The 21,280-nt window shown below is 42.6% G+C and overlaps 1 protein-coding gene across 1 annotated transcript; it reads left to right on the forward strand.

Annotated features, from left to right (window-relative positions):
- The first annotated feature begins 204 nt into the window (after positions 1–204).
- Positions 205–810, forward strand: LOC133779830 (uncharacterized). The gene is made up of 2 exons (XM_062219733.1): positions 205–295; positions 431–810. Exons 1-2 carry the CDS (start codon positions 205–207, stop codon positions 808–810), a joined length of 471 nt encoding a protein of 156 aa, XP_062075717.1.
- Positions 811–21,280: the final 20,470 nt, after the last annotated feature.

Raw genomic sequence — 21,280 nt, forward strand, 5'->3', positions numbered from 1 at the left:
TCCAAAGTCCTAATAAAAAAGACTCGTGGACTAGGCTGAGTTAACTGCTGAACCACGTAAAAAATCCTCATTATTCTACTATACTATTCATCTTTTCCATAGTTTTTATTGTTTACGTGCTCTACATTTTAATTTGACGAAAAACGGCGTCAACAGTTTGGTGCTTTCATTGAGAGCCTTAAGCAATACAATCCCTGATCAGCTATGGCTGTGAATGATCACAATATTCCTGAAGAAAACTATCCACAACGCCCTGGGAAGCAACCGATGACGAATCCTAAACCTGATGAGAGAAGTGAGTCCTCCAATTCTCGAGGACCTCCAGCACCTCCGGCTCCAAGGGATGATGAGGACATGTACTATAATCCTGAACGGTACGTCCCCATTGTGGAACTTGAAAACTGACAGTTAAGAAAACAGTTGGTTGAAGCCAAGAAGCGGAACGAAGAGTTGGCTAGGCTAGCCGTAGAAGCGCAGGCGGCTCAGCCTCAACCTTCGCAGGAGAACCAAGATCCACCTCCGCGAGATGTTCATGTTCCTCCCCGCAGGCCTCGTGGGCGACCTCGGAAAAACGCTGCCACAAGAGGAGCGAAGCAACCTCCGCCACCAGCAAAGCAACGTGCACCCTTGAGACCCCGAAGAAACACTCAGGCCAGGGCTTCGCCTAACTCGACTGCGGAGTTACCAGAAGAAACTGGGAATAATCGAGCCCCTACAGAGGCTTGGACTCAGGTTCCTGGTAATACGCAGAATGTTGCCGAGTCAGCATGGGCGAACTCGGGGCCATCTAGGCCCCGAAATGGTTGGTAGCCACCGTCACCCATACAATTTCCGCCGTCACCAATAAGATACCCCTCACCACCTCGGAGGAACGTAAAACCAACTCGGGGTGATGAGGCGAGGCGGGCAGGACGGAAACAGGGGAATAGAGAGGCTACTAGAGAACGGAGAGGCGATCAGCCTGCGAAAAGCCAAATGTCTCGATCTCGCACCGCAGAGACGAGGCAGCATGAAAGAAATCCGTCTCGGAACAATCATGCGACAAGCCTCACCAGTGAGGACTCCGGAGATGCCAGATCAGTCAGCATGTATGATCAAGGATGAAGAAATACTGGAAACCATAGGAACCGCTCCGACCTGCGGGAGCACCTGAATAAGAATCGAGGTAATGGTAATCCATCAAAACCGGACCTGAGAGATCACCTAAATGGGCGCAAAGATCCCCTGCGAAGGCGCAAGCCTGGAATTGTGATCAATGATAGCCAATTTCAGGCAAGACCCCTTGCGGACCCGGTTCAAGAAAGAATTGATCAGCTGGAAAGGGCATTTAGGCTCTTGCAGAATGAGCGAGGTTGGAGTCGGGATGAGGATTCTCATGAGGAGCTCGAACCATTCGCTCCCCATATTTCCAACACTCTGTTTCCTCAAGGTTTTCGGATTCCTCATGTCCCTCCTTTTGAAGGGAAATCCGACCCGTACAGTCATTTGAGTACATTTAACACCATAATGAGAGCAAGTAATGTAGGTTACGACCTCAGATGCATGTCATTTCGAGCATCGTTTACAGGGCCAGCAAAAAACTGGTTCGAAAAATATAAGAGACATTCAATCACGTCTTAGGATCAACTATCAAAAGATTTCAAAAAGCAGTTTATAGCCATGATCGGGGTAAGACCCGAGGCATCGACCCTGACCAATGCTCGGCAACAGCCAAGTGAAACGTTGAAGAGCTACCTTACAAGGTTTAACTTGGAGGTTGCCCGAGCTCGGGATGTAGATGACAGCGGTCATCTAATGGCCGTCCAAGCTGGGGTAATGCCAGGAAGTCCCCTCTGGGATGATATGTAGAGAAAGCATGTGAGGTCCTTAACCGAGTTTAATAGACGAGCTCAGAGGTTTGTCAATGTAGAAGAGGCAAGGTCAACGCTGAACATGACCTCTCAGCCCATAACTACAATGATAAACATAAACTCTGCCTCAGCCTCAGCAGACCCATCAGCCCCAAAACCCCCTGCAGAAAACCCTTCTAAAAGGAAGAAGAATGAAGGAAGTAACCCCGGGGCAGAAGGGGGAAAGAAGAAGAAAGGGGAAAGGTATTTCTCTGTGTACAAAGTGTACACTGAGCTCAACGAGTCTCGAGGGAATATATACCTGGCTAATGAAAACCAGGTCCCTTTCAGGCATCCAGACCCCATGAGAAATCAGAAGTCCAAGAGGGACTCTAGCAAGTACTGTCGATTTCACAGAGATATTGGGCACACTACTGATGAATGCAGGCAGTTGAAGGACGAGATCGAAGGACTGATCTCGAGAGGATACTTCAGACAGTATGTCAGGAACAGAATAATAATTAGGCTTCTACTAGCCAGAGGGCAGCTGCGCAACAGCCTGCTCAAAACAATAATTCCCGAGCTAGAGAAGAGGAAAGACCCCCTCCGATTGATGGAGAAGATGTGATAACCATCTCGGGCGGGCCTCATCTCACAGGGACGGACAAGAATGCCCAAAAGCGATATGTGAACGAGCTAAAAACTAGGGACGGGTCCCCCTATGAACCCGAACCTAGAGCTCCAAAGTGCCAAAAGATTGAATCTCAGCCGATAACCTTTGTTGAGGACGATGCATCCCATGTTCAGTTTCCCCACAATGACCCACTGGTCATCACTCTCTAGCTCGCGAATAAGAGAGTTCACCGAGTTCTCATAGACAATGGTAGCTTAGTGAACATTCTCTATAAGGCTACCTTAGAAAAGATGGGACTCGCGCTTCGAGACCTAAAAGCTTGTGCAACGACCTTGTACGGTTTTTCAGGAGAGGGGATTGCCTGTATGGGGTCCAGTGAACTCCCTGTAACCTTGGGAGACTATCCAGTCTCAGCAACCAAGATGATGGAGTTTGTAGTAGTGGACCTGCCATCGGCCTACAACATGCTGCTCGAGAGACCCGCCCTAGTAGGGCTGGGGGCAGTTTTGTCTGTAAGGCATTTGGCCATCAAGTTCCCGACTTTTAGTGGAATCGGGACATTGAAGGGAGACCAGTTGGCTGGGAAGGAATGCTATAACATTTCCATAAGAGGAAAGAAGCAGGTAAGCGCACAAACGCTCATCATTATTCAGAATAAAGACGGGACAATCTTGGAGATAGATGAAGAAATCAACCCAAGAGTGGAGGAAAGAGTTGATCTCGAACCATTAGAAGAGCTCAAAGAAATCAGGCTCAAAGAATCAAACCCCCCGAAAATGGTAAAGGTCAGGAAAAACCTCCATGAAGAAACTAAATAGCAATTAATTTGCTTCTTGAAGAAAAACCAAGATGTCTTCGCGTGGTCACATTCGGACATGGTAGGAATAAGTCCAAATATAGTGAGCCACGCCCTAAATATCGATAAAAGCTTCTCGCCGACCCAACAAAAGCCAAAACAACTGGACGACGATAGGAAAAAGGCCTTAGAAGAGGAAGTCGACAGGTTAAAGCCAAACCGATTCATTAGGGATGATTTTTACCCCAATTGGGTAGCCAATCAGGTACTGGTCCCAAAGCCTAATGGAACGTGGCAAACCTGCATTGACTACTCGGACCTCAACAAGGCTTGTCCTAAGGATTGCTTTCCTTTACCACGGATTGACCAGCTCGTCGACGCCACGGCAGGGCATGGACTAATGTCATTCATGGATGCCTATTCTGGATACAATTAGATTGCCATGCATGCTCCTGACCAGGAACATATGAACTTCATAACAGATAAAGGGTTATATTGTTATAACGTCATGCCATTCGGGCTCAAAAATGCTGGAGCCACTTACCAGCGACTCGTGAACATGATGTTCTCCGAGCAAATAGGGAACAACATGGAAGTTTATGTTGACGATATGTTAGTCAAATATCAACTTAACAATAACCATGTGGATGACCTCAAAGAATGCTTTGCCGTGCTCCGGAAATATAACATGAAACTTAACCCTCAGAAGTGCTCTTTCGGAGTATCTTCAGGAAAATTCATGGGTTTCATTGTAAATGCTCGAGGAATAAAGGCTAATCCGGATAAGATCCAAGCCCTGATCGATATGCCTTCACTTCGAAAACACAAAGATGTCCAGAGTTTGACAGGCAGGATGGCGGTACTAAGTAGGTTTATATCAAAATCTACAGATCGTTGTCTTCCGTTTTTCAACCTGTTGAGGGGAGGCAAGAAATTTGAATGGACAGAGGAATGCGAGTTGGCTTTTTAGGAACTCAAGAAACATCTCACAGAACCCCCTATCTTGTCGAAACCTATTATGGGAGAAATTCTGTACTTGAATCTTGCTACGACTGAGCATGCCATAAGTGCAGTACTCGTATGAGAGGAAGAAAAGGTGCAAAGGCCCGTGTATTACATCAGTAAAAGGTTACTAGGGGAAGAATCAAGATATCCCATGATGGAGAAGCTTGCTCTCAGCTTAATTCACTCATCTTGAAAACTTCGACCTTACTTTCAAGCGCACCCCATCCATGTACTAACTGATCAACCACTAAGACAAGTCTTGTCTAAGCCAGAAGCTTCAGGTCGACTCCTTAAATGGGTCATTGAACTCGGGAAATTCGAGATCACCTATCATCCAAGGATGACCATTAGGGGGCAAGCCTTGGCAGACTTCATAGTGGAGTGTACTGGCATGACCAACGATGAAGTTACAACCCCGGCCCACGAGCTGTGGAAACTTTACGTCGATGGGTCATCTAATGAAAACGGGTCGGGGGCAAGAGTAATTTTGATCACTCCTGCAGGTAGAAGATTTCACTCTGCCTTGAGATTTGACTTCAACGTGTCGAATAACGAGGTTGAGTACGAGGCTCTACTGGCGGGACTTTGTATAGCCAAGGAGCTCAAAGCGAAAGAAATACATTGCTACAGCGACTCCCTGCTAGTGGTTAACCAGATCTTGGGAGAGTACCAGGCTCGTGGTACGAGAATGGCAGCGTACTTAGAAAAGGCAAAATCAACATTGGAACATTTTGAGTTCTATGCGATAGAGCAGGTCCCTCGAGAGCAAAACTCGAATGCGGACGCCTTAGCCAGGCTCGCTACCTCTATCGAAAATGACGAATTGAATGTCGTGCCAATTGAACATCTCTCGGCACCTAGTATTGACAAGCCAGAGCATGAGGACGTGTGTATGATCAACTCCGAGCCTACCTGGATGACTCCGATAGTTGAATATCTTGAGATCGGCATCCTTCCAAAAGAACGGACCGAGGCTCGAAAGTTGATGTATCAAATCCCTCGTTATACCATTATAGATGGAAGGCTGTAGAGAAAAGGATATTCCATGCCATTACTTCGGTGTGTGACTCCACCCGAAGCTATGAAAATCTTAGAAGAAATTCACGAAGGGTTCTGTGGAGACCATATTGGGGGACATAGCCTGTCCAAGAAAAGCATACGCCAAGGATACTTCTGGCCTACCATCAAATCAAACTCGTTTGACTACATAAAAAGGTGTGATAAGTGCCAGCGATTTGCCACAATTCCTCGAGCTCCTCCATCCGAGCTAACAATGATGACCTCCCCATGGCCATTTGCGTGACGGGGAATCGACCTCATAGGCTCCCTTCCGACTGGCAAGGGCAGAGTAAAATACATGATAGTCGCTGTAGATTACTTCACAAAATGGACAGAAGCTGAACCTTTGGCGAAAATAACCTCCAAAAAAGTCCTTGACTTTGTGGTGAAAAACATCATATGTCGACATGGGATGCCGAGGAAGATTTTGTCCGATAACGGAACCCAGTTCGACAGCGATTTATTTACCAACTTTTGCAAAAAAAATGGAATAATAAAGAGCTTCTCGTCAGTGGCCCATCCCCAGGCGAATGGCTAGGTCGAAGCTATAAACAAGACTCTAAAAAGTTCGCTAAAGAAAAAGTTGGAAGAGGCTAAAGGAAGATGGCCCGAAGAATTGCCCCAAGTCCTATGGGGATATAGGACCACGACCCATACATCGACTGGACATACCCCGTTCTCTCTGGCGTACGGTTGTGAGGCTATGTTACCAATCGAGGTCGAAAATCCCACAATTTGAGCCCTCGCTTATGATCAAGCTTCAAACCAATCTCAGCTCGAAGAAACTCTTGACCTGATCGAAGAAAGAAGGAACGAAGCTCAATTAAAAAATGATGCATACCAACAGCGAGCTACCCGGTACTTCAACAAAAGAGTTTGGGATCGGAAATTCGGCATGGGAGATCTGGTGCTAAGGCGTGTATTCTTGGAAACACGAGATCCAGCAGCTGGTGTGCTCGGGCCAAATTGGGAAGGACCCTACCACATAGAGTCAGTTATCTGACCCGGCGTTTACAAGTTGCCGAGATTGGATGGAAGTTTGGTACCACGAGCATGGAATGGCGAACACCTACGACCTTACTATCAATAGTATAGGAAGGATGTTGCCTATAACCATGCTTGTTTATCTGTACTATTTTTCTATTTTTGGATTTTTTTCAAATAAAGTTTGATTTCGTTTAATATGATGTATTTTTTGCAATCTCTCTTAATTTAATAACCTATGGTCTGACTCATAGGATATTAATGGGGCATCAGTGGCACATATACCACCAGCTTGAAAAAATAAAACAGCATATACGAAACACATATAAGTGTTTGGGCGTAACCAAATACGCGAGCTAGGACAGTTTGGATATAACCAAACTGTCAAGAGTACACAAATATTTGGAAATAACCAAATGCGTGAAATGAGTTAAGTTTGGATACAACCAAACAAGCAAAAAGATAAAAATGTTTGGATGTAACCAAATATGCAAACTAGATTAAAATATAAGTGCATTGATTACAAACCTTACACGACCTTAATAGGTTTGGAACAAACCAGCTCAAACTAATCGGCATTAAGTTGGAGCATTACCCACTTCGTGTTAAGCCGAGATCGAGGCTAGAGTGTCTTGCAAACAATAGTTTTGACCTCATAACATCGGAGAGCTAACCAAGTACGAGAAAAAGTAACTAAAAAGTAAGATATAACTAAACCATTTGCATTACACACCATACAAGTACTTTCAGGTGCATGGTAAAAGTAATATCCGACCTTGACAAATAACGAGATCGGAAGCGGATAATTCGAGCAAACTGTGCATGAATGCATTGAACCTCGAGCTTAAATCCAAAATATGTTTGTGTGATTAAACAGGTATATATGACACTTTAATATAAAATGTGCAAAATATTTCAACCCAAGAAATGTAAAGCATATATATTAAAATAAAGTCACAAAAAAAATTGTATCAGCCCCATGGGCAGAAATTAAAAGAAAACAATTACAAAAAATAAAGGGACGCAGCCCCGAGGTATCATCTAAAGAGAAGGAGCAATCTCCTTGGCCTTCTCAGCATCAGCATCCCCCTCGGCTCCCTTTGCGTCATCTCGAGCAGCCTTCTCCTCATTAAGCCGAGCCTGCCATTTGGCCACCAGCTTCGCTTCAAGATGGCCTAAGAAGCTGGTATCGAGGTCGACATTGTTGGCCCAGATTCTGTACATGGCCAGGTCGACCGCCCGATCCTTTTTCTCCTTAAACTCTTCAAGAAGACGAGCCTTTTCACTCTCAATGATCTCAAAAGTGAGGGCCTTCTCTTCTTCAAGCTTGGTATTGACCTCCTTGACCCGAGCAATCTCCCTCTCAAGCTCTGCGAGCCTAGCATTCTGTTTTTCAAGCTCGGATATCTTCACCTTAAGCTCCTCGGCTCCTGCCTCTACCTTTGCTTTTGTGGACTTAAGCTCGTCACTCAATTTAAGCTGAAGATCCTTTGCCTCCTGAGGAAGAGTCATGCTCGAGTGGACTTCGTTGTTCAGCCTATAATTAAGCTGAGCATCGACAGCAAGAGCCTGACATACAAAAAACTCACAAAATTAGTATATGGACTAAGTGTAAATACAACTCACTGGTGGGAGAAGAAAGATTACCGCAGTGTGGAGCTCAACACTCTTCTCGTAAAGAGTGTTGCAGTCTTTGGCATTGTTCAGAAACTGCCAGTGAGGTGCGTCAAAGCTCCCAAAGCATTGGCCCACCCGAGAAAGGATGTCCGAGCCTAGTGTTGCCCAGTGGGATCTAGCAGCATTGTCGATCACATACTCGTTGACATGAGTAGAGATCGAGAGCAGTGGTGTTTTCGAGGACGAGGGTTTCTTCAGAGGCGGGCCAGCTGGGGGATTGACTTGGGATGAAGAAGGAGCCGGGGGTAGGGTCGACGAGGATGTCCCAACCTGGGCAGATGGACTTAGAGCCGAGCTCGGAGCAACCGAAGCCGGGGGAGGTGGTGTTTTCTCGGTCCTCTTAAGGACCTTGGCGGGTCGGTCGGTCTTTCGCGACCTCCTGGGACACTTACTCCTCTTGGCTCCGCCACTCTCAAGGATGTTGTCGAGATCAGAGACCGTCTCACCTGCACAGTTACACCACGATATGAGTTATCGAAAAATAAAATAACTCAGCATAATGCAAACATACATGGGATAAAAATACAAGTGGAGAGAAACCCAACTGGAACTCTCCCCCGAGCATGTGCTCGGCGACCACGAAACTCCCCCATCTTCAGAAGAGGTGGGGGGAGTACCTTCCCTATAGGTGGACGTCAACCTCGAAAGGTCCCTATAGTCGTTGGTCCCATATTGGATGGCTATTCCGTTCCATACCTCGTTCAGGCTATACATGGTGTCGTATTTCCCGAGCCAGCTATCAAACCTATGAACCCGTTCATCTACCCAAGACCATACATAAAAATAATTCCTATCGACCTCACACAATACTAACCTATCGGGTTTATCCTTTAGTAAGGAGGGTGACCACATATTCGAGCTAAGGGTGACTGTACCTTGCTCATTCGAGCCCGAGCTTGAGGCCTTGTTGTTGGCCTCAATCCCTGATTGTGGACTCCTATGACGAACTGGAGGCAGAGGCCTCTCCTCTCTCCTTGGGGGGAGGTTGCCGGTTGGCAGAGGAACGAACTCCCACCGGTCGTATTTCTTATTGGACCAGTTCGATGTAGATTGATCCTCCCCTAAGAGCCCACATGCCCGGAGCTTGTCTTCATGCAGGAGGTATGAATGGGATCTCCTGCCATAAGGAAGTTGGAGTAGAGTCTCTCTGTGCTCCTTCATCTCCTTAGTAGGGGTAGGGCGATGATAGTTGGCTGGAAAATCAAACACATTTCAACTAAGTACGAGCCTAAAAATAAAGTTCGAGCACATAAAAGAAGGAGGTTGAGATACTTATGAATCCATCTGAACGAGTAGTATCGAGACGGGGCTAGGCCATCTATCCAAAAGAAGGCCTTCTTGAAGTCAGGAGGGTGATTGGGAAGATCCTCAAACACCTTCTTCTCCTTCGGATAACTCGAGAGATAGTAGAAGCCGTCTCATCCCCGAGCTCGGGAGGGGTTGCTTTTCAAACAGAAGAGATATAAAATCTCTCCTGGTGAAGGTCCTGCCCACTTCAACTCGTGATACAACGACCTCAGGGTAGACAGTACCCTGTAAGAATTGGTGTTGAGTTGGAAAGGGGCCAGCCCAACAAAATCTGTGAAGTCCTTGAAAAAAGTCTTCAAGGGCAGTACCGCCCCTGCCTTCATGTGCTCCTGGCTCCAAGATGCGTATCTCACCTTGCTGTCAGGATTTTAATCTCCTGGAGCGCGGTAGCTTCGCTCGTGGGAGGTCAGGGCTCGACACCTTAGCAAGCCTGATAGTTCTATACCATGAAAGGCCAGGATATCGGTTATCTGGCCTAGTGTTGTAAACGAGCGCCAATAATGCTCGGCCTTGAAAAATTCCCTCCTCGGCTGTGAGGTAGAGGGTTCCCCCATCAGTGAAAACTGAAGATCACCGGGCTTGAAAGCAATCGTCACTTTAAGCGAAGGGACGAGTGGAATCGATCTAGGCTCATTGTCTGAATCTGGATGTAGGGCGACCCTTAGTCTTTTCCTTTTCCCTTCTTTGACCTCGTCTATCTGACGTCGAGAGTGATCTCGAGTGTCCTCTTGCTCGTGCCTCAATTCGTGCTCTAGAATTAAATTTTGATTCCGAGTGAAAGAAGAGATATCCCACGCATGACCTGGAGTTAGCTGCTGTGGTATTCGCACTTAAAGTTTGGAGACACTATCTGTATGGAGAGAGATGCGAGATATACACTGATCACAAAAGTCTAAAGTATTTCTTTACCCAGAAGGACTTGAATATGCGCCAGAGACGGTGGCTAGAGCTGGTAAAGGATTACGATTGTGATATCCTGTACCATCCTGGGAAGGCTAATGTAGTGGCTGATGCATTGAGCCGGAGGGGCCCAGGACAGTTGTATAGTTCGAGGTAGATATCTGACAGACTAGCAGGAGAGATGACCAGAGCAGGCATAGAGCTAGTGGTTGGTAGGTTAGCCAACATTACTCTTCAGTCAACGCTCCTCGAGAGGATTAAGGAAGCACAGGGAAAGGACCCCCAGTTAGTTGAACATAGAGAGAAGGTCCTAACTGGAGCAGCTAGGGACTTCTCTATTTCTGAGATGGGTTTGTTGAAGTACAAAGGACGGATTTGTGTTCCGATTGATCCAGACATTCGGCGAGAGATTCTGGACGAGTCTCATACCATTCCCTACTATTTACACCCAGGTTCTACGAAGATGTATCATGACTTGAAGGTTTTGTATTGGTGGTCAGGCATGAAGAGGGACGTGGTGGACTATGTGGCTAGATGCTTAACCTGTCAGCAGATTAAGGTTGAACATCAGAGGTCTGCAGGATTATTACAGCCTCTAGGGATTCCCGAGTGGAAATGGGAAGATATCGCCATGGACTTTGTGGTTGGATTGCCGAAGACCGTGGGTCAGCATGACTCGGTGTGGGTGATTGTGGACAGGTATACCAAGTCCGCCCACTTCTTACCTGTAAAGACGACTTATACTGTGGATCAGTATGCAGAGCTTTATGTAAAGGAGATTGTTCGACTTCATGGGGCTCCGAGGTCGATAGTATCCGACAGAGACCCCACTTTCACTTCCAAGTTTTGGAAGAGCCTGCAGGAGGCTATGGGCACGCAGCTCCGATTTAGTACCGCTTATCATCCTCAGACGGATGGACAGTCTAAGAGGACAATTCAGATACTGGAGGACATGTTACGAGCGTGTGTGTTGGATTTTGAGGGATCTTGGAGTAGGTATCTCCCTCTGATTGAGTTCTCGTACAATAATAGTTATCAGGCGACTATCGGAGTGGCTCCGTATGAGATGTTGTATGGAAGAAAGTGCAGATCACCGATTCACTGGGAGGAGGCAGGAGAGAGGAGGTATTTAGGTCCTGAGATGGTTCAGAGGACCAATGAGGCACTTGAGAAAACTAGAGCTCGTATGCTCGCCTCCCAGAGTCGCCAGAAGAGTTATTCAGATCAGAAACGCAGGAGCGTGGAATTTCAGGTTGGTGATCACGTATTCCTCAGGGTTTCACCCCTGAGAGGAGTAAAACGATTCGGCGTTTGGGGCAAGCTGAGTCCCGGGTTTGTTGGCCCCTTTGAGGTTCTGGAACGAGTTGGAGAGGTGGCTTACAGGTTAGCAATGCCTCCAGCTCTATCAGGGGTTCATGACGTGTTTCATGTATCCATGCTTCAGAAGTATGTATCGGATGCTACTCATGTGTTGAGCTATGAGAACTTGGAGTTGGATCGGGATTTATCATACGAAGAAAAGCCTGTTCAGATCCTTGATAGAAAGGACAAAGTCTTGAGGAGCAAGACCATCGCCTTGGTTAAAATATTATGGAGGAATAGCAAGGTCGAGGAGGCGACATGGGAACTGGAGTCGGATATGCGGGAGCGGTATCCCGAGTTGTTCAGGTAAATTTCGAGGACGAAATTTTCATGAGGAGGGGATAGTTGTAACGACCCCAAATTCGCTATTAAGGCTTAAGGGCCTAGAGTAGTGTGCCTGGAGGGCATAATTGGATTCTGTGTGTGACTTTTATGAGTTTAATGCATGATTATGATTTAATGCACGTTATTTGACTATTTGATTAATTGTGATGCATGACTATGTGAACTAGTATGCATGTAGACCTGATTGAGCATATTTGTAATTTGGCCATGTTGGGCATGACTATGTTGATACCTGTGATCTATGACTCGAGACGATCCTAGAGTGAGCGGGTTAGCGGAAAAGTCAAAGCGGGAATCTATACCCGGCTTGGGTTAAGCCTGGGGAGTTTAAATGAGAATTTGGGAATATATTGAGGTTAATCTTGAGGATGAGGAATGTATATTTGATGATTTATCAGGTATTGGGTAGCGAGCGGGAATTATTAGGAACACTTGAGGAATTAGTGGGAATTTGGGTAATTTGACTAAAATGCCCCTTTATGGACATACAGGTTTAGAATTAGTAAGGGAGGGCATTTTGGTCTTTAGGCTTGTAAGAGATGAATTAAAGGAAGGCTATTTACTTAGTGGATTTAGTAGAGAAAAAGTTATAGGCTGAAAAGAAAGAAAGAAAGAAGAGAAAAGAAAAGTGAGGAAAAGCTGAAGGGTTTTGTCCAAGATCGGTTTGTGGCTCTCCCAACCAAATTCCTTCATTTTTTTTCTTTGTGTCAAGCTCAGTGGAGAGCTAGGGTAGGCTGACCATCAAGGATCCTAAGCTAGACTTGAGGATTGGCAAGAGGTTAGCAAGATCATATCAGAAATTGAGGTAAGTTATTGGGGATTTTCTGTTTTAGGGCTTGACTGGTTTGGATTGTGTTTTTGAGCTAAATGGATGGGGTTTTTGGGAAAAACAGGTCAAGGTTGTGAAGGTGCAAGCTAAGGAGGTCTAGGGTTCGATTCAAGGTCGAAATTCCACCCACGGTATGATTTCTAAGACCCTATCCTTGTTGTTTGAATGAATTTCTGGTTTTTGGGTTCATTGTGTTAGATTTTGAGTTTTGGGTTGCTTGAGCTTGGGATTGAGTTCATGGGATGCTTGGGATGACTGTGAGGTGTGGTTATGTGTGTTTTTGGGTTTGGAAAAGGTTTGGGCAAGTTTGGAGTTGAAATGGTAGGAGAAAATCGCAAGATGCGATTTTTGGGTAGTGCTGGTCTGCAACTAGCGCTACAGCGCTAGTCAGGGGGCGCTGTAGCGCTAGTCCCTGTTCTGGTGGGGGTGGTTATGCTTGTAGCGCTACAGCGCCCTCTTTAGAGCGCTGTAGCGCTGCACTGTTCACAGAAGGGATTTTTGGGCTTTTATGAAGGGATTTTGACCTAGGGTTCGGGGCTCGATTCCGCCACTTTGTTTTGGGGGTCTAGGACTTCCCGGGGGCTCGGGATTAGTCCCGAGGCTAGGTTTTGGACTTGTGGTTGGTGATGACTTTGACTTGTGGATTTTGCTTAGGTAAGCGCTAGGGCTCGGGTAGGATCGTGCTCAAGGAGTCAGGTGATCAAGGCTACCGAATCTAAAGGTAAGAAAACCGTAACACACGAGAATAGGGCATGGGCCCACGGTGTGATTTCAGGGCACGGCCCTAGATTGTATTGTGTGCAAATGTGTAATCTTAGATGAACTATTGTATGTTTGAATGGTTATTTCATAATGTATTATATGTGTGTGATTATAATGGAATGAACGGCAAGGCCGAGAGCGGCGAAGGCCGGGTACGGCAGTGGGGCCGGAAGTAACGTTCAGCACATGGGATGCTATAGCCAGGGTGGGACCCAAGGGATACATGAGTTATCCTACGGTGAGGACCGAGACCCCAAGCTTTGGTAAGGCCTCTGGGGCGGCATGGCCGTGATTGTTTAATCTGATGGTTTTTCTATTTACCAGTGAATTATGCCAGCTATGTTATTTGCATATGTTGTGTACTATTTGGGTTTTCTTGCTGGGCTTCGGCTCACGGGTGCTCCGTGTGGCAGGTAAAAGCAAGGAGTCAGTCAACCGGCCATGAGTATGGAGAGCGTGGGGGCGGCGCGTACATGTTCGGCCTGCCCGACTGCTTTGGTTGGGGGCATTTTGTAAATGGCTGTATTAATCCATTCTTTTGATAGTTAACCTGGTGTAAATCTATTTTTGAGTTGTAAATATTTTGTAAACCTTATTTTGGGATCCCAGATGTTTTATACTTACGTTTTCAATGAAGTTAAACATTTTAAAAGAGTACAGCCTTAAATTTTGATTTATCCACACTTTTGGTTTTAGAAACCCACTTAGAGTCAGTCAAAAGCACGATTTCTATTTTAAACTCACTTAGTAACGGCTCTAAGGTAGTAGGGCGTTACAGGAACCATTTTTGGACCCTTTTTTGCAGAAACTAGGTTTGAACCTAATATCCACCAATTGAAGCAACCTAATCCTAGTGCGTTAAACTAGTGAACGGAAAAATGGGACGAGAGTAAATCCTAATGCCTACGGTGTAACAGAAGTATAAGCATGCATAAAAAAAAATGTGTGTATAACGCAAAGAAACCATAAACTGAAAACTTACACAATGAAATCGGTGGAAACAGAGAAATTAATGATTGAACGAGCGGTTGCAAGTACGATCTCACTAAGTCAAAAAGTCCAACGTTGCTTTGTCTTCTCGGCTTAGAGAACATGGAGAATTGGGCAAAAGTTTCTGGTTTTTTCTTTCTGAGAATTTGAACGTGAAAGAGAAATGAAGAAGACGATCGGAAGCTTATTTATAGGCCCATGGAGATGTTAAATTGAACTAATCTAGGCCATTGGCCAGATTCCGTATCAGATCTGACGGCCAGGGACAAGTGAGATGATAGTACACAAAAGGAGGGCAGGCGGATAGACATGGGCAGAGTTTCAAGGCACTCAAGTACCTTGAATAAGCAATACTCAACTGACGCGTGTCTATACTCGAGTATGTGATGGAACAGTTCCCGAAGAAAGTAGTTCAAAAGTTTCCTTCTCAAAGGTTTCGAACTAATACTTTTGAGGGGGAAAAATGTTACACCCAGATTTTGAGACCTGAGATTGTGACCTCGAAAGCTGGATTCGTCAGGTGTGAGCTCGTGATATCTAAAGTGCATGTTCGTGGTCCAGGTTCCAAACCCTCGAAGCAAGGTGGCAACCTCGATGATGGGTAAACTCGGAGTTCTTTCTAAGCTCGAAAGACGTAGCATCAAAGTGTATCCATTGTCAGGTGTCTCGGATCAAGTAGCCCGAGCTTGGTATGGGTATAAGCTCGGAGTGTAACAACATCGGTGGTATTTACGCGCTCCGAGCTGGTCTTGGGGAAAGCTGCAGAGCTCATAATTTACCTAGTGACATGGACTGGCATGATGCTGATTGCCGACCTCGAACGACTTAGTGGGTCATCTGATGAGACGCAGTCCATGCATCCAAAAGATATTTATTGTTGTAACTTTAACTAGTCTGTTATATGCCCCCTGGCCTTCAGGGGATGTTTCCTTGTATATAGGAGTTACAGAATTTAATGTCATTATTCCCATTAATGAAGAGGAGTATCTTCCCGAAATATGTGGGAACGAACTCTGAGAAACCTCTATAAATAGGTAGATCGTGGACACTTAGAGGGGACAAAATTTTGTTATCTTGAGAGAATTTCTAGAGAATTCATCCCTAAAGGATTTCCAGAAAAATCCAAAGTCCTAATAAAAAAGACTCGTGGACAAGGCAGAGTTAACTGCTGAACCACGTAAAAAATCCTCATTGTTCTACTATACTATTCATCTTTCCCATAGTTTTTATTGTTTACGTGCTCTACATTTTAAGTTGACAAAAAACGGCGTCAACACACATATAACCAGAATATTCCTAGAGCATACAAAACATATATATACATTAACAAATACATCAATTTACATATATACAAATATTTAACCATAAAAAACATATACCAATACTGATTTTTTTATTAATACAAAAAAATTATTAAATACATATTTACAAATATATCACATTTAATATAAAACAATTTATAAATATAAACATACATTATTAATCTAATTTTTTTTAAGTTCACGCTTTAACTAAAATACATATATCACAAAATACAATATAATAAATATTAACAAGCAAAAATAAACAAATACATATAAAGTATTAACATAAAAAAATACATATTCTAATCTGTTTTTTTAATTTTACAAAAAAAAATTAATAAATACAAAAAATATATATTATAAAATAACTTAAAAATAGTTATTATTAAGAGAAACAAATACATATAAAGCATTAAAATAAAAATTAATGTTATCAACTATATTTTTTGTAATTAATGTTAATTTTCCTAAGACATGCAAACTACACACAAAATTTGAGTAGCATAACAACTATATGTTAAACTATCCCAAAATTTTATAAAACATGCAAACTACACACAAAAAGATACATAATATTACTAGAGCAATATACAGAATATTCCCAGAGCATGCACAACATAAACCAAGATTAATAACATATATCAAATCTTTTTATATCAATAACCTCAAAACAATTTATTTAGTAAATATTTATAACCAAATAATCTTTAATATAAAAAAATAAAGTATAATGCAAATATACAATATAATATAATAATCTAATCAATTTTTTTAATATACATATGAAATTCCGTTTTTAGTAATTACCAAATTAATTAAACCAAGTGAATTAATTAAAGTGCGGAATGGTAATTAACTGTTTACACAGAATACAGTTCTGTCGGGACAGAAACCAAACTGAACACAATAAAAAAAACAGTGCAAAACAATAAAGAACACATCGAATTTTTACAAGGTTCAGAAACCCTTTCGGATAACCTACTTCTTGGGGCCACGCCCAGAGAATAAAACCAATTAATAAAGAATCACAAGTACAAAAACATTGACTTAAACAAAACAAGACTCCCTCTTGAGATTTGCCGCAACTTGTTGTACTTCTCTTCACTAATCTGATCTTGATTGTAACGCTCAACCACTTGAACTCCCTTCAATGGTCAGCGAGTGCTTGCATCCTCCCGACGCAAGGCTTGTAAAAAATCTTCTCCCGAAGACTACAAACGCTGTGTTCAAATTACAATGTGTATTCACTCATGAACATGGTATAAACTCACCACTAAAAACTAAACACACATATTTCTACAAGATCACGTGAATACTTATGATCTTAAATACAAAGAGGAACTCTCACAAATATTACAATAAAGCTCACGAATAATGCACCAAAGAGTTCACTTTTCTCACTGCCTTTAGAGACCTATTTATAGAGTCTTTTTTCGTGCTCACAAAGGCAGAGAAAGAATTCTTCTAATAAAGGCAAGAATCATAGAAGTTATTCTTGATTGATGAAGAGTTGCCTTTTTTAGAAAATGCTGATCCGACAGATGCGATATCGATGGGGACAGCTCAGACCTGTGTCGGATCAAAAACAAGCTCAAAAAGGAAACAACAATTAATGACATTAAGAGCCAGTTTCCTGATTGCAATCCTTGAGCTGCACAAAAAATATATAAGCAAATAATTCAAAAACAACTTTGGGTAAGTACCGAATATTTGCAATATACTTTTTCCCTTTATAAACAAAATGAGATAATATTGGCTAAATAAGGAAGCACATTATTGTCCAAAATTCACAAAAAGGGAAAGTGGATTTCCAAAAATTGTAATAAGGGAAACCAAACAATTCCGAAAATTATAATAAAGGAAAACAAATATTTCCGAAAATTATAATTAAGGGAAACAAATATTTCCGAAAATTATAATAAAGGGAAACAACTAAATCAACCAAATTATCTTTTAAGAAAAAGATATTTCTATAAAAATGTCAATTATAGGATTTACAATCTCCCCCTTTGGCAATTTTATAGACAAGGAATATCTATTTTTAAAAGATCCATGCAAAACACAAGTAAGTGCTAAAAAACATAAGAGTCACAAAATGATCAAAAAATGACTCCCCCTGCGATAGATAACCAAAGCACAGTTAACAAAAACCAATATGAAACAGCAGGGCAACAAAATCAAAGAGCCAAAAAAGATAGAGTAGAGTTACTCTCCCCCTCATTGTTTGAAAAAATGCCAAAGAATAAGTAAATGAAACCAAAAGAAAGACACATTAAGTGTTCTTTTACAACTAACAAAAGTAAAATAGATCAAAGATACTGGGATCATCATGGGGCAGGAGAGTTGGATGCATTGAGAATGGCCAATGAAGCGAGAATGTTGCGCTGAGTCTCCTCCATTTGAGAGAATCGGTCAGAAAGACTTTTAATCCCTGTTTGGACAGCAGTAAGATCTGTTGGGACAGTAGGTGAGTCGGTCACAACATTGCCAGAGCAGGACCAGCAAGATTAATTCCTTTGACTTTCCGAGCCGTGGATGGAGGATGATCATCTTTGACAGTATAGGTGGGACCAACCAAGGGAGAAGCCAAGGTCTCATGGGACTTCTTCAGCGGACGTTGAGAGTCCAAAAGTTTGTAAATGACCTGTGGAAACATCAAGTGTTGCCCCTTGCGTTTGGCACCACTTAAAGACATGATTTGGTCAAAAATAACAGCTACAAGATCTATGGCGACTCCAGTACCAATTTTGAACAATAGATAGGCCATGTCATGTGTGATGGAGGAGGAATGTGTGGTAGGCATCCAATTAAACTTGGAAAATTTGAAAAGTGCCCATAATAATGAGTGAGATCGGTGACTCGAAGAGAGGTGCTCGGTTCCCACATCATAGCTTGACCAACCAGTTCAGACAAAACTTGGTCCTTTACAAATTCAATAGAATCATCAATCTCCACAGGGACGAGATTTAGAGCCTTAGCAATTTCGGACGGGCTAAAATTATACCAATGACCCCTAACATACACTTTATGGAACATAAAAGAAGATTGGTCTAATAAATCATCATTCAAATTTGCATAAAATTCTTTAACAACCCGAGGCACAAACCCATCAAACCCAGACAAGGATCACAACCAACCTCTTTCCTCTAAAGTAAGCAATACCCCAAAAACACGATGAGGAGCAAAAAGAAAATTGCGCTCACTTATAAAATGACAACAGTCATAAAATTGCATGTTCTTCTCATTATCATTAAAACATAATGAAAGAGAATGGGCTTTGAAAGAACCTGAGGTACGGACAGGAGCACCTTTTTGCTTCGCAAGTTTGGACGACAATTCTGGAAATGCAAATGGAGTAGTGCCTTTTGGGTCAGATGCAACAGGAGAGGCTTCAGATGGGTCTTCTTCAGATTCAGTCTCCTCAGCCAAATCATCAAGAGGAACTTTAGGATTTGGCTCAGTCAAGGAAGGGTCTAACTCAGGCTGAGAGTCTTCCGTCTCGGGAGAGACATCCTCCGATGAGGTACAAGGAGGAGGGTTGATTTTGGCCTTTAATTTAAAATGAGATAAAGGAGATGAATCAGAGATGGAGCTGGTACCTTTAGATTGAGTCACTTTGGCCTTCTTCCCTTTCTTCGTTCCACCAACTTTGGTCTTACGTTTGCCCTTTTCCTTGGGAGTCAACACATCAGGAGATAGCGAGGATTTCGAATCATGATAAGATGGATCAGACATAGCTTCAGTGGAAATAGATTTGGGCTGACTAGTTGCCAAGGCCGGTTTGGCTTTTATTTGACCTTCAGGAGAGGCGAGTAAAACCGTCGAGGCTGGGATTGGCTCAACATCCAAATTTGGGAACGTAACTCCTTTGCTAGAAGCACCAAGAACAGATGAACTTATAGGACCCGAAAGAGCAAGAACCTTCTTTCTTGCTATGGTTTTAGAACGACGGCCTGGAGTAGGAGAGACAACAGAGATTGATGCTGGGACCGAAGGAGTGGCAAAGGGAACTGATTCAGGAATTGTCTCCTGCTGAGACTTCACGGATTTGGAGGATGAACCACGGCCTCGAGTCTTCATGGCTGCTAAGAGAGAAACAAGTGAAACAAACAAAGAAAGAAACCCTAAACACTTTGGTTATATGTGAGAGATTTAACAAGAAAACACTGATTATAAAACAACAAAAGGGAATCCGAATATATAAAGTATTCGGTACACAAATGAGGCAAGTTCAAAAATGGGTAACTGGATTTTAAGTGATAAATGCCAAAATATCTCCTTTTTTAAAACAAATTCTTTCACACCTCACAATTGGAAACTTTTTGAATATTTTTAGAATATATTGAGATAAAACAAATAAATTGCATCAATTAATTTTTCAAACCTTTTTTTTTAAGTACACGGTAGATAGCAGATTTTATTTTTTAATTTTTTATTACAAAATTTCCGAAAATAGAGTGTAGATTGCCATACCATATGTGTCCATGTAAATGCCAAGTCCTGTTCAAAAGAAACAAGATAACCATATTTTTCACAAATTAGAGAAATGAGTTATAAATCAAATACTAAGATACCATAATTCGAAAAATATACCAAACACAAAACATATTTGAATCAATTCAATATATGTATGAGTCTTACAGCCATTTTACACAGTCTAGTCAACAGGCATGTGTGTGTGCATGTGTAATCAATTTAGTGTTTCTTTTTGGCCTTTTAAAGCTAGGGTCATTGCCCATATTTGGCGATTTTAGCCTTTTTCAAATTGTAACCATAATGGAGGCTGTAACTGTAGAGTCCAAGAACTTTACTTAGCTAATTATTTAGTAGTATTATAGTATGTATATTATTATCTTTGTTAGTGTGGATTTTTGGTTCAGACCGGGAATTATTTGGACACTCATAGTAGTACTTATAGTACTTATAGATTTTCTAAGTTTACCCTATAGTTTAAGAATATTAAGTATAACCTAAGATGGATTAATATGACTGATATTAAGGATTATATTTATTATACTATAAGGTTTAGATATCAACCAATAGGATTTTAAGCACATGTTATGAATGGGTAATTAAGGATTAAGTATTTTTGAGGATTAAATTAAATAAGGGTAAAGTTTGAATGTTATAGGGTCAGTCAGCAGCTTTGAATACGTTGAAGGCTTAGTCAAGGCCGTTTACTCCATTCAAACTTAGCTAAAAATGTGTAATTTCGTGTTTAAATATTCAGCGTGTGCCGATATATCGCAGCACGTAGATACGGAAAACACGAGACGATGCACGGTCGCCTCGGGCATACTGGCCCAGGCGATATATCGCCTAAAGGGGGCGATATATCGCCTCCTCCAGCATAAATTCAAACATTTTTTAATTCTTTTCCTTTCAGCCATTCAAACTTCTTCATAAGTCCAGCATCTTTTGAACGAGTCTTCAGCCTCTGCTGAACGATTATTCAAATGATTTTCACCTAAAAAGCCATTATTTTTATTCAAGTAA

Source organism: Humulus lupulus, chromosome 5 (genome assembly GCF_963169125.1).
Source record: "Humulus lupulus chromosome 5, drHumLupu1.1, whole genome shotgun sequence".
Lineage (NCBI taxonomy): Eukaryota > Viridiplantae > Streptophyta > Magnoliopsida > Rosales > Cannabaceae > Humulus > Humulus lupulus.